Here is a 13617-nt window from a genome sequence, read left to right on the forward strand (position 1 = left end):
CTTTTAAAAAGTGTTAAAAAGTTTTATTTAAAAAAAAAGAAAAACATTTTAGTGTTGGAATTAATAGGCAGTGTGCTAAAGGCCTCCCTTAGGGACTGATTATGCTGGTGTCCTCTCCATTTGATCTTCAACACAATCGTAGTCTTCCCAGAATTATCAAGCCCACTGCAAAGACGAATTATTAAGCCTCGTAGTTACTACATCTTCTTCGAACCTCTCTCCCCTGTCCTCCGTCGAACCCATCTCCGTAAATTGTTTATTTGTTTATTCTACAAATAAAGTTATTCATCTTGTGATATATTGTATTGGAGGAATGCAGACAATCGGCGGGAGGGAGTGAAAGAGGGGAGAGAGAGAGAGTGACAGAGGGTGGGGGGAGTCTCTCCCGGGGAGAGCAGGTGACGACGGGGTGGGGGGAGTGAAAGTGGGGAAAGAGCTGTAAAAAAAAAAAATCACCTGTGTTCGATTGTAGAATATCTATTTCATCCCCTTATATGTTTAAGGACCACTAGTCTACTTGTGTTATCCTCGCCGGCCGCCCATGCATGAAGATATCTGTGAGTTGAAAGAAAAACATCATGATGATGGCAAGCCCCAGAAATATAAATTGTTCCTCACTCTCTCGGAAGGCCAATCTGTAAACAATGTAAGTCCCAGACCAGTATTCTTGCTTCCCAATTTAAAACCAAATGTCAAAAGAAAACCTTCTACTTACAAGTCGATACGGGGATATATATGTATGTGCAATTTAACAAGTATCATGCACGTTTATCAATACTATAGACAAATGTCTGGTAATTAGGGCTCCAACACATACATCACTATATATAATATATTGCAGAGTATTTTGCAATATATGTATAATTTACATTAAAAAAAAAATAGCGGATTGGTACTATGGTTTGTATACTGCCATTCCGAAGCACGGTTTTGTCATTTCCATGTCACTCGTGAAGCCTAATAAACTTTGTCCGTATAACCGTATAGTAAAGCCAGTTCACCATAAACCAATTCATAAATCACAATACAATTACTTAATTCAGTCTAAAATGCAACGCTTACAAAACTTAGATCATTCCCCCATCCGCACTCACACTCTTGTAAATGATAACAGCATTTGCAATCACACAGACGAGAATTTCACGGCTATATATAACACTGAATTTGTAAAGTATTGAACTATCAATATTTCTGAATATATGCATGGGTGAAAAACCATTCCTCAAGCGGCAAAAATTCAATACTCATTTTAATCCTAGTTCCAGTACGCCCTGATCCCTAACTACAACATATAGACCAATATACAGAAATTCTGCCTACTTTAACGAACATCACATCCCGTGCTGTCCCATGATCATCACGACCAGATTAGGAATTCATCCTTGCCAAATAATTGGTGATGTATGAGGAAAATGTCATTCCAATTCATCTCCAAATCGTCTCATTTGCATCAGTGAAAATTGCATTGTGGTGTTCTATAAGACACTGAACAACCTCAATGGCACCAAAGTCAACAGGCATGCCATCGTCCAAGGGAATGAGAGAGGATGCGTCCATAGCTTCACCCTCCTCTGTATCCATGAGGTTAAGGAAAGAATAAGGACTTACCAGTAAAAAAAAACTCAGCAAATAGCTTTGCATAATCCAACATTTTTTATCAGTGAAAAAAACCCCCTAATAGTATATATAACAAATAAGCATTTAGTTGATATTAAGTTCCCACAGATACTCTACAAAGTTAGTCTTGACTCACAAAATAAAAAGAACATAAAAAAAAAACTTGTGTGGACATTGTGATCTCAGTTCTACAATAATATAGCACCAGGGAAAATGAAAAGAAAAGGAAATTTCCAGATAACCCTCGCAATTCAACTCAAAAAGAAAACAAAAGCTTGACATTTATTATAAGCCAATCCCAGAAAAAAAAATTGGTTTAAAAGAAATAGCACAAGTTTTTTATGACTGATCCATTGTTTAAATATAATGTAGAGATATCATCCAACTTAAACAATATTTTTTTTTTTTTTTTTTTATGTCGGGGAACCTCTCAAAGGCAGGGCCCTTCGGACCTACTCCTGTAGAGTAAATCCCGGTCCCGTGCACCGCACCCTCAGAAGTTTTTCTACAAGAAACTGGTTAAATCGCAAACTTTTCACCAGGAGTGATTGAACAAGATATTCCCAATCACCCCTTTAAAAACCCTTCAATACTAAAGTACATAATGTTTTATACTTTTGTACAATGAGTCTGTCTTCTTTTTTTTTTTTCCTTTTTTTTTTTAATGAAGAGTCTCAGTTTAAGTTCATTGCATTTCGAGGTGGGGTTGGAAAATTCGTTACAAATTGCAGATGAATAAATGTTATGATTCATTCTCGGGGTGTGAAGAGTCTCATATAAAGAAACAAGTTAGTCATATACAACATTAGCACAATGTTGTGATCCCAAGCATTGCAATGGTCTTTCCATTCGTATACATGTAAAGCATATGTAATTAATCCCATGAAAAATGAAATCCATTGAAACAAGAGCCTAGATGCCCCACAGATTTATTCAACCTTCTGGAGTCACAGATAGTGAGATGCAAGGGCACGCTAGCCTAGGCACAAAGTTGATATATATATGTATATATATGAACAAACTATAGGAAACAAGACTACTAACCAGCAAGCATGTCCCATGCACTGTAATTAGGCGGGGGATCCAATTTTTTGGAAGGACCTTTGGATGGTTCACTCCAATATTTCTTATAAAATTCCGGTTTCCGTCCCCTCTGCCAAATAATAACAGGGGCCATGTCCATCGCAAGGCTTCGGATATCCATCTGTAGAGAGGTTAACAACAATTGAGAAAGCTTATGAAATGCATATTATAGAATAATAATTTTATTCACTGTTCCACAATAGCTCATTCAGCAAAAAAAAGAATTAAAATAGAAAAGAATTCTTGATCGAATGGCCATAACAGAATTAGACGAGGATTTCTATAACTTGCCAAATGAAAATAAAAGCTGCAGAAAGTGACAAACAACAGATACAACTAACAATATTTCCTTCACGAACAATATGGAGGAGCAGGTTAACTATGAAATAAGTCAAATGAAGAATTCCCCAACAGAATCAGAGGCAAATAATTAGGGAAAAGTAGTTTTTTAACCAGTGAAGATAAAAACAAAGCAAGCAGCAAAATGCATATCAAAATATGGGGCGTCTTAATCATTATAAACATGATTCCATAAGTTTAGATGCCACATGGTATGAATGTTTTAATAGATCAACTGAACAATCCTCTTGGTGTTTGGAAAGAATGCAGTAAATATAATCCTCTATCAAGTCAGAAGTTCATATCTAATAAGCAAATGCCTCAGCTCACACAATCAACCACTATAGGTGGCATTGACGGTCACAACCCCAATTCAGAGAGAGAGAGAGAGAGAGAGAGAAGATTCATACCTTGTTAAGAAGTGACTTCTGGCTAACACGGAGTAACAGAGCAGTAATAAATTCCAGGGTCATGTAGTTTACAATAGGAAGCCTCTTAAGTATGTTTCTCATTGCATGTATGCTAGAACGGGCACCTTTGATCTCATTATAAAGCTCAAATGTAGTTAGTGGCTCAGGAAGGCAGGCTAGATAGCATTTTATTAGAGCTGCTATGTCGACTGGATTTACTCCCTCTGGTAATGACGCATTTGAATCTGTAATCAACATCTTATGGCATTATATCACAGCATGAGATAATAAGATCATCAAAATTGAATAAATGAAGACAACAGATAAGATACCATCGTTGTATATTGAAACCAATTGCTGAATGACCTTTTTATCTCCTTCAGACTTAAACAGGTCTGGTGAGTTTAATCCTTAAAAATCAACAAAAAATAAGTTACTCTCAGAAAATGAAATTGAATTGAAGCTCATTTGTTAATGATTTAGCAAAGTGTACTTTGTCTAAATTCAATTACCAGATACTATGAGATAGTCTGCACATTTGACCAAAATATGGGGAATGGGTCTGCTGGATTGTTGTTGTTGCACTGTGGCCTCAATTGGAACTCCAAATACTAGGAAAGAAAAATAAAAAATAAAAAAATAGGGGAAATATCACTATACAGACCAGAAAAAGGTCATGTTGATAGCCCAAGCCAAAAAGCTAAATTAAAAGCATTCCTAAGTTATTACAGATCTGCCAGGAAGAAGTGCTAACATAGAACAAGATTACAAACCAACATATATTGGAAGTTCCAACCACCACTGGAATCTAAAAGAATAACGCCACTACTTAAAACTGCACCTACATAGAAAAAAGTCTCCAATATCACAAAACAGAGGAACTTTTACTTCTTTTTCTGGTTGCTAGAATGTAATTAAGTTTTTTCTTTTGTATACTCCCTGTCTACTTGGACAATGCCTATTACAGTCTCTTCAATAAAGCTACTTTTACTTATAATAAGAAATAATAATTAGAAAAAAAACAGAGAAACTTTTACTATCTCAGTTTCATTAAATTAACATAATGACCATCTCCTAGACAGCAAGCCTTTCTACAGACAATCAATTCAAGTTCAACGGGCAGAAGTTAGAATAAAAAAGCACACCAAATTAAAAACACAATTTTAAAAGCTTAAAATGATCCAAGTTTAAGTAACTTACCATCAGTGCTAGCAACTCCCTGCAAGTGAGCAAAACAACATAAGAATTTTGAAACTTAGTGATGGACGGAGAGAGAACCAAAAAAATATGAAGTACAAACGGGAACGAGAAGAGGAACAAGAACTACTAGTTGCCTCAGAATCCTAATACCTTCTGCCATCGTTCAATGTCAGTCAATATGGTTTTACTTTTTTGTGCAGTCTTCTTTGCCACCTGGAACAAACTCAGCATCTCAGATGTGTCAGTTCAAATTATGTGACACATCAAAGATGTCAGGCAAGCGATAATTCCACACATCGGCTCATTAGCCCCAAAACAATCAAAGATGCGTCATTTTAATTTTGAATGCAGATAATTCCACACAAGTAATAATAAGTCATTTTAATGTAGATAATACCAAAGATGCTGCATTAAAATGAATATATCTTAAAAGAACTCAAACGATTGAAAATAATAATTCCATACATGAGCTCATCAGCCCGAAAACAACTACAGACATCACTCTTTCCAATCTTAATTGGAGAATTTGATTAATATGAAGAGCAAGTAAATAACTCAAATCAACCAAAAGTGACTATCTTGGTTTTGCCTGGTTTTACAAGAGCTTATTTTCAACTTGAAAAGCAGTGGTTCTATCCCATACAACACCTAGAGGGGGGTGAATAGGTGCAGTTCAAATTTTCTTTTCTAATAAAATATAAGACAAGTAAGCAATTAAAATATGAAACAAATCATACAAATAATCAACACAGAGATTTGGTCATGAAGTGGAAACTCATTTGAAGAACGTCTTCAAATTCTAAAACCACTCCGGGTGTAAGCCACCACCTAAAATTCACTATAGAAAAAGTTTATTACAATCAATTTAGAGACACTCACAAAACCTTTGTAGTTCCTAAACTTGGCTTGCAACATCACGAGTGACCCACTCGATCTCTACATGCATGTAGTGTCGGAACTCCGACCTTCTATAGCTTTCCACGAGAACCTCTCAATCTCTGCATCAAGATCAGCTCCGGAAACCTTCCGGACAGTCAACACGTCCACTTCAATGGACTTTGAATGAGATTTGATCTTGAGTGTGGTGTGGTGGATATGTGTTTGTCCAAGAGAGATTCACAAGGTGAGGAAAGGTTTCTCTCTTTAGCTCTTGAAGCACTTAGGGTTTTTGCTCTATTTTTCCACACCCCAAGGAAAGACCAAAAGGTTTCCTTTTATACAAATAAGGAAAGAGGCGCTCAAACCTAAGATAATTAGGTTTCCAGAACATTGGCTCGAGCGAAGTGTCCAGCAAACTTAGTTTCGCTCGAGCCAAGTGTCGAGCCTAGTCAAGCGAACTCTCTGACTTGAATGTAACTTGAGCGAAGTGTTGAACCATGTCGAGCGAACTCTCTGACTTGAAGTTCACTTGAGCGAAGTGTCGAGCTGAGTCAAGCGAACTCTCGGACTTTAATGTAGCTCGAGCGAAGTGTCGAGCCATGTCGAGCGAAGTCTCTGACTTGAAGTTCGCTCGAGCGAAATGTCGAGCCACTTCGAGCGAACTCTCTGACTTGAGTTGGCCCTCCCTTTTTCACTTTGACACACTACACACTTGTTACAACACAAGTTTACACAGTTTTTCACAAGAATATGCCAATTAACTAATTTTTCCCTCAACAACTGTGCATTGATAGGTTCAGCGTTAAGGCTTAGTCGACTCTTGTTCAACTTCAACCAAAGATAAGTGCGTCTTGGCATCAATTTTCAGAAGATTAAATGTATTGAGTTATAGATAACACTAAAGAACACTTGAGATGCATATCAATCGGATACACCTCTAAAATTCTTCAGACTCAGACTTCAAAGAAAAAAAATGTCAGACAAGTCACCTCGGCTCTAACTCTTGACTTTCACAATCTATTCTGTATGACTCGAACAAGAAAATTATTGCGAGAGTTTTGAAATGAAGGAAAGGTCTAGTTGTTTAGCTAAATTTACCTCTTCAACTTTTGTCTTCCCGACGACAACCTTGTCCTTTGTCTCGGAGACTCCCTTCCTAAGCAATGTACCGGTGGTAGCAGCAGCGGATATAAGACGTTCCTGAACGGCGTGCCTTGTGGCTGGCTGCTGTAGAAATGCCCATCGACTTTTCACCATGGAGCCAACACGCTCCGCCACATCAGTGAAGTTGTACTTCGCATCCTTTGCAACCTCCCCCACAAATGTCCCGGCCGATTGCCCGGCTTCTTTAAGCTTCACCCCTGCTTTAAAAACCTTAATTTTAAATATATACATATAAATAACCAAACAAGAAAATAAAAGAGGGCAAACAAGAAAACTTGGGTACAGCTCGATATGTTTACGTGCTTATATTACCTATGAGTATATGAATTCCATACCTGAGGAAGAAAAGAAACCGCTAGCCTTCTCCTGCCACTGAGGCGATGTGACGGACGGCATTGAAGCAGTCGCAGTCGCAGTCGCAATCACCAGAAATCGAATTCCAACAAGAATTCCTATAAGATATGTAGGAAACAATACAAGTGTCAGAGATTCAATTTCTTCATTTTTCAAAAAAGAAATTATATATACATATCCTTAAGGCTTTTTCCGATCACGAAGGAAAAGTACTTTAGCTTCCAATAAAGATCAAAAGTCGATGAAACAACAGAAAAAAAGAAAGATATAAACCCTAATAATGGAGAAAGAAAAAGGAAGGAAATGATTCACCTTCGGTTGACGACTAATCGGAGGAACTCGAGCAAAATTCGAAAGCCTGCCCAGCCCAGCCAAGCCAGACGAGGCTAGAAAGAGAATGGGTCTACAAGTCGTTACGAAGTAGAGAGAGACATTCAATTGCCGTGGGAAGGTAGGATAGTTTAAAGTAGAGCCGTCAGTAATTTTGTTTGATAGCACGAACCAATGAAATAAAGCCACGTATGATTTTCTCGTAATCTTCTCCAGTGTTTTAACGGTTCTCTCCCCGTGGTGTTTCCACCTGGCGATGAGTTCAGCGACTGTACTGCTAAATTGAAATAAAAATAAATAAAAAAATCTCAGCAAATAAAAAGAGAAGAGAAGGGATCTAAGGACAAAAGAGAATTAAATTCTCTGTCAATAATCAATGTCACGCAACTGCACAACTCTTATCCCTATCACTGAATCTCATTACTCTTCTAAGTATTGAGAAGTTGACCTGAGTTAAATAAATTGACCATAAAAAGCAGAGAAGTGATACATACGATTACAAAAAATAACCTATATATCATATATTTATTTTATAATAAAAATAATTTTATAATTTAATAAATTAAATTTATTAAATTATAAAATTATTTTTATAAAATTATTTTATAGTTAAAATCTTTATCTAAAAAGTATGTTATTGTTGACAGAAAAAAAAATTTCTCCTCCCTTTTATTTTTAAAAAAATATTTGATAGTTTATATGATACGTTAAATTATAAAATTGTTGTTCTTTATAAATTTGGAAAATGGGAGTTTCAAACTCTAAGCCTCTATTTTAAAAGTTGGAAATTATGCCAGTAATTATAAAATTATTTTTATTATAAAATAAATCTATCGAATCACATTAAATTGTGTTATTTTTATAGATTTACCTTTATATAATCTATTTGTATAGATAACACTTCTCTCATTTTAAATCAATTGTATATGTTTAGTATAGTTTATTAGATATTATGATCATGATTTTAATTATTATTTATAAACGGAACTGATTTTTATGGGTAAGTCCAGTTTCATAATTTATTCATAGGTAAAATATATTAATGAAAAGAATTTCATACTTTTTTTCTGCCATTATTTTCAATATTGGGCTGGGCTTTCCAACATGACGAAAGGCCCAAAATGTTTTCCGTTTTGTTTCTGATAGAGGTTGGGATAGATCTGATTTGCAACTTTGCCCCACTTTATCGTCTAAACGCCAAAATTAATATAGAGAAGTTGGCTCCCAAATTGGAATTAAAGGGTAAATCATCCAGAACTAAAGTTTTATGTAATCTAATAAAAAAATTGATAGTTTGGGGGTATTTTTTGTTTTTTAAATGGATAGTTTGGGGGTATTAAGCATAAACACGAGGGGGGAAAAACTAATTATTGCTAATAGCCAAGGAGGACTTTCACCCTTCGATCTTTTGATTTTTATATTTTTGACGTATTCGTATTTAATTTGTAAGAAAAATTTTAAATTTAAATTTTCTTACATAATAGTACGGAAGAGGATATAATTTTAAGCCAAATTTTAAGTAGCCTTGCTTTTAGGCCAACCAAACAAAAGGAAGAAGCGACTACACTAAGATCACTGAAAAAATCTACTCATCATTTATTTTCTCAAAAGTATTAGTAGTAGATTCAATAAAATTATATTTTAATAAAATTTTAACTAGATTACATAAAAATTCACTGTAGTGTATTCAGCAAAACTATAATGTTTTTAACTTCGATAATTTTCACTGGCCAAATCTGTTGAGTTCAAGTTGCTAGTTAAATATTATTTTGGCATAAAAAATTCTCTCTCTTATGTGCTATTCGTTTTGTGCAATCTCACAACTCTAAAAAATTTCTTTTCGTCTTAAAAGCACAAAGTGCCCAAATCTCAAACTCAATCACAAAAGATAGCCAGTTTCCATTAGTCATCATTTTAATAATGTGGTATCATCTTGTTTGAGTGCTTCAAGTTCTAGTTTTGCAATATTATGATTATTTAATGTTAATTTTTTATTTAAAATTTAACGTGAACGTTAAAAAATTAATATTTTTTAATAACGAAAAAATATTTAAATTACAATTAAAATTAAAATAAATAAAAATGTCAAAGTTAATATTTTAATATAACAGTGATATATTTGATTAATATAATAATCAAATTTTGGCCCAACTGATTCTAGTTCTAATTCGCACTTCAATCTTACACTCCCGACTCACTTCTCCACAATTCTGTTCCAAAACCAGTGCTCCCTCCATATTCTGTCCATCTGTTCAATCGGCATGTTCTTCGTCTCCGGCAATAGAAAGTACACAAATGCCGTCATCACCACTACCCATACCCCAAAGAAGAAGAAAATCACGGCCTTGAAGTGGCAGAGCATTGCCAGAAAAGTTTGAGCAACTACGAAAGTGAATATAAAGCTCACTGCCACCGTAATACTCTGCCCAGCCGATCGAATCTCCAATGGAAAAATCTCGCTCGGAACTAGCCATCCCAATGGACCCCATGACCACCCAAACCCAGCAACGTACACACCTATCAAAATCAGAACCAAATACGAATACCCTTTGCCTATCCCACCTTGATCACCTAGCTGAGCTGCCATTATTCCTCCCACCATAATCTGGGAGATGAACATTTGAATACCCCCTATTATGAACAAAGTTCTTCGGCCAAGTTTATCCACTATAAGCATGGATATGAAGGTTGAGCCTGTGCCAACAATCCCTGTCATGATCGCCGACAAAAGCGATGCACTTTCCCCCAAACCAATCGTCCGAAATAGTATTGGGGCGTAGAAGGCAATGACATTGATTCCCGTCACTTGTTGGAAGAAAGGTATGGCTATTGCCATTACAAGTTGGGGCCTATATTTTCTTTCTAAAATTTTCTTGAACGGGTGTTCGATGGTTTTCGATATGGAACTAGCTTTGATCAGATCGTCTAATTCTACTTGGACATCGTTGGTGCCTCGGACGCGCTGTAGCATTTGTTTGGCCTTGTGATGGTCGCTGCTGCGTTGGATCAGGCTGTTGGGTGTTTCCGGGAGGAAAAGAGCACCCAATGTAAGAATGGAGGCTGGAACGGCGGCCATTGCTAGAGAGATTCGCCATCCCCAGCCTGCTTTGATCTTTTCCGTACCAAAGTTGATGATGTTTGCTGATAGAGCACCGATGCCAATACTGAATTGGAAACCATTGTTGATTGCGCCTCTGTATTTTGGTGGGGCCATTTCAGAGAGATACAAGGGGACTGCCTGTAAAATTTACAGTATATAGTAGAAGATAATTCATAAGAGGACTAAAATCAGTTCACCCCAAAATAATTCATTACATAGAAAGGAAAAGTTATAAGAATGCTACCTGGTTTGCAAAACCGACCCCAACTCCGAGCAAGACGCGACCAAGTATAAGCATGTAGACATTGAAAGCTGCACCGCCAAGGGCTGCACCCGCAAGGAAAGCAGCGCCTCCAGCGAGGATTGATGGCATGCGTCCCAGGGCTCTAGTGACCGAGGAAGCGAAGAAAGTTGCCACAAGGCCAGCCACGTAGAGTGAGGATGTGAAGGAAGTCAACAATTGGCTATCATACTTGCAGTAATTGCTAATCTTGGTATCTTTTTTCATCTTAGTGTACACCTCTGGGAAGAACTTCTTGAGAAATGACTCCATAGAGGTGACTCCACCTTCAAAGTAAATTGTCCAAGTACAAACGTTTGATATTTTCTACAATGGCTAATCACAATTTCCACAACCAATGACAATGACAATTGAGCCATCCTGCTCACCACCTGATATACTAGTACTGAATATGCTTGAAAGAAAAGTAATTTTGAGCTTGCAATGTGTTAACTTTGGTAATTTATAGTGGAAATTATAAAAATTCTACTAGTTGGACTACTGTAAAAAGTGTATCTTCCCATTTTCTCATGAAAAAAAATAAGATTTTGCATCCAAAAATCATCACCCTTCTTTCAATTTACACACACAATGAACTAATTCTTGAATGTAAAATCTTAATCACTTAATGGAGGGTGTTTGTTCCTTTCTTTCTTGTGAAAGGATAGAAATCTTTTTAGCAGTTGCATGGAATCAACACATTATATATAGATGGAACAGCTAGCAATGGAATGTTCCTTTAGATATAACTAATAATACATGATGATATCAGCTGGGATATAAAGTCGCACATAAACTGGCCGGAAACAACCAAAACTCCAATATACAATCCTAAAGCATACAAAGTTTAGTACGAATTAATGGTTGAATATCTCATTGCATCAGTACTTGTGCAGACCTGAAATTCCAATATCATAGCCAAAGAGAACTCCTCCCATGGCGGCCATCATACAAGACAGGACTACAAACCGGGTTATCCTCCCATTGTACTGCCTGCCCTCACCTGCAATTGCTAATCCCACTGCCATGGCCTTTTCCAAGCTCACTGCACACACAGGAGACTCGGTTATGGATAGAGAAGTAAAGAAGCAGAAGCAGTCTTCCTTGACTAGTAGAGGGCAGCATGCATTATTGATATTGATGTCAATTTTGGAAGTAACCATGAATGCTGCATAATCGTCAAAAAAAAAATCTAAACAACGTAGAATATAGATATTTTTTGTGCACTTTATTCGCGCATGTGGGTTTGAATTATATGGGGGTATGCTAAGTTTGGAGCCTTATGCACTGCCAGACACTGAGACACGTCATATTTAAAAAAAAAAAAATCAAAGCACGACCGGTGGACTTATTAGCTATAAAAAATCTACACAACTTTCACACACCATATTTTTTTTAATTTTAATTTTTTTTATCAAATATTTAATATATAAATAATGAATAGAAGAATTAAATTAATTTTAAAAAAATAAAGCCTAGCCCGAGAAAACTGTTGAATGGAAAGAGGACAAAAAGTTCCCGTACGCAACAAATACAATATTCTCCAATTAAGTGCCAATCGGACTAGTTCGACTATTGCCTATAGGCCTAGGGCCCAAGCCCATTTTATTAGATGGACTTTCATTTCATTACTTACGAGCGAAGGCAATGGATCCTCGGCGATGGCTCTGTTTATTCAGTAAGAAAAATAATATTTATAGTCGTGAATGTGTAAGTGTCGTGTAGTCATTTTAAAAAAAGTAAATAAATATAAAACCTACATGAAAAGAAATTAATTTTTTAATAATGAATCTCACTCTTTTTCAAGGCGACTGTATGACGTTTGCGTATTATACGACTGTATGTAGCATTACTCATAAAAATAATTTTTTTTATATTTTTTAAATAATATTTATTTTTTTACCAAGATTTATATAAGACTTATCTATTTAGAATTTATCTATTTTAGGTGGGATCTACTCGTTGGTATTAATATTTCCCCTTTAACCTACTTTTTTCATTAATTCCTATGATAGACTGTCCGGAAGAAAGATAATTATTTCATATAAAAGTTTCTAATGCATGTCTACTTGGAGATTATCTCATTATCGATTCTACAAATTAATTATAAAAATTTTATTTTTAAATCAATGTGTAGCACAGTTAATAAAATACTTATATGATATAATTTAATTTGTAATATAAATTTTAAAATTTAAATTTTATAAATTAAATTTTACTATTTAAATAACGTAGTTAGAGTAGTCAGTAGAGTAAAATAACTCATCAATTATTACAAGCCCATAAACTTAAGTATCCTCTTCCGACTTCGGAACGCTGTCTACAGTGATTACACGTGTCCAAGGAATTGGTCAGGAGTTAGGACAAATAATCTAATATATCCTCATAACACACGTCGGATCTATTACAATCCATTAATTTAGGACTTTACGGCCGGTAGGAGAAAACCCCAAATTGGCCAACCTACGTTCTAATTGTTGGAACTATTTTAAAAATAATTATATATTATATATATATATATATATATTATATTTTGATAAATTTTTAAATTTATTTATCTTAAAAGTTATGAATTATTTTTTAACATGAGTGTTAGAGGCTAAATTGATTTGGTCAAACATTTTGAAAATCTATCATTAAGAGAAGAGATAAAACCAAGAGATAAGGCAAGAAATATATAAGGTAAAAAAGTTGGCTCATACTCTTAAAAGAAAAAAATATCACAAGTCAAGTTGGACTCTATTACTCAAAACCTTTATATAAGGAGCAGCTCCCTCACAAATCTGAGGGACTCTGGATAGGTTCTCTACAAGCTCTCCAGGCACTCTCTACCAAATCTTTAGAGGGACTTGTCTGAGACT

The 13617-nt window shown here is 35.5% G+C and overlaps 2 protein-coding genes across 2 annotated transcripts; both read right to left on the reverse strand.

Moving 5' to 3' along the window:
- Positions 1–996: 996 nt before the first annotated feature.
- LOC108998889 (uncharacterized Rho GTPase-activating protein At5g61530-like) lies at positions 997–7476 on the reverse strand. The gene is made up of 10 exons (XM_018975631.2): positions 7359–7476; positions 7028–7144; positions 6627–6889; positions 4800–4862; positions 4650–4668; positions 3962–4060; positions 3782–3859; positions 3450–3694; positions 2662–2821; positions 997–1571 (listed from the first exon to the last, which is right to left on the reverse strand). The coding sequence occupies exons 2-10, from the start codon at positions 7086–7088 to the stop codon at positions 1426–1428; spliced, it is 1134 nt and encodes a 377-aa protein (XP_018831176.1). The 5' UTR covers positions 7089–7144; positions 7359–7476; the 3' UTR covers positions 997–1425.
- A 1887-nt stretch (positions 7477–9363) lies between these two features.
- On the reverse strand, positions 9364–11878 carry LOC108998906 (hexose carrier protein HEX6). The gene is made up of 3 exons (XM_018975666.2): positions 11655–11878; positions 10721–11043; positions 9364–10614 (listed from the first exon to the last, which is right to left on the reverse strand). Exons 1-3 carry the CDS (start codon positions 11782–11784, stop codon positions 9571–9573), a joined length of 1497 nt encoding a protein of 498 aa, XP_018831211.2. The 5' UTR covers positions 11785–11878; the 3' UTR covers positions 9364–9570.
- Positions 11879–13617: the final 1739 nt, after the last annotated feature.

Source organism: Juglans regia, chromosome 11, assembly GCF_001411555.2.
Source record: "Juglans regia cultivar Chandler chromosome 11, Walnut 2.0, whole genome shotgun sequence".
NCBI lineage: Eukaryota > Viridiplantae > Streptophyta > Magnoliopsida > Fagales > Juglandaceae > Juglans > Juglans regia.

Bases quoted from the DNA above. Each gene is read 5' to 3' on its own strand.
- LOC108998889 (XM_018975631.2), bottom strand. From the start codon at position 7,088: ATGCCGTCCGTCACATCGCCTCAGTGGCAGGAGAAGGCTAGCGGTTTC. The intron at 4,863-6,626 runs GTAAATTTAGCT...AGTTTGTTCCAG, and splicing joins GGAAGACAAAAGTTGAAGAG to GTGGCAAAGAAGACTGCACA. The intron at 3,695-3,781 runs GTATCTTATCTG...TGTTGATTACAG, and splicing joins GGTTTCAATATACAACGATG to ATTCAAATGCGTCATTACCA.
- LOC108998906 (XM_018975666.2), bottom strand. From the start codon at position 11,784: ATGGCAGTGGGATTAGCAATTGCAGGTGAGGGCAGGCAGTACAATGGG. The intron at 11,044-11,654 runs GTCTGCACAAGT...TTTACTTTGAAG, and splicing joins CTATGATATTGGAATTTCAG to GTGGAGTCACCTCTATGGAG. The intron at 10,615-10,720 runs GTAGCATTCTTA...TAAATTTTACAG, and splicing joins GGGTCGGTTTTGCAAACCAG to GCAGTCCCCTTGTATCTCTC.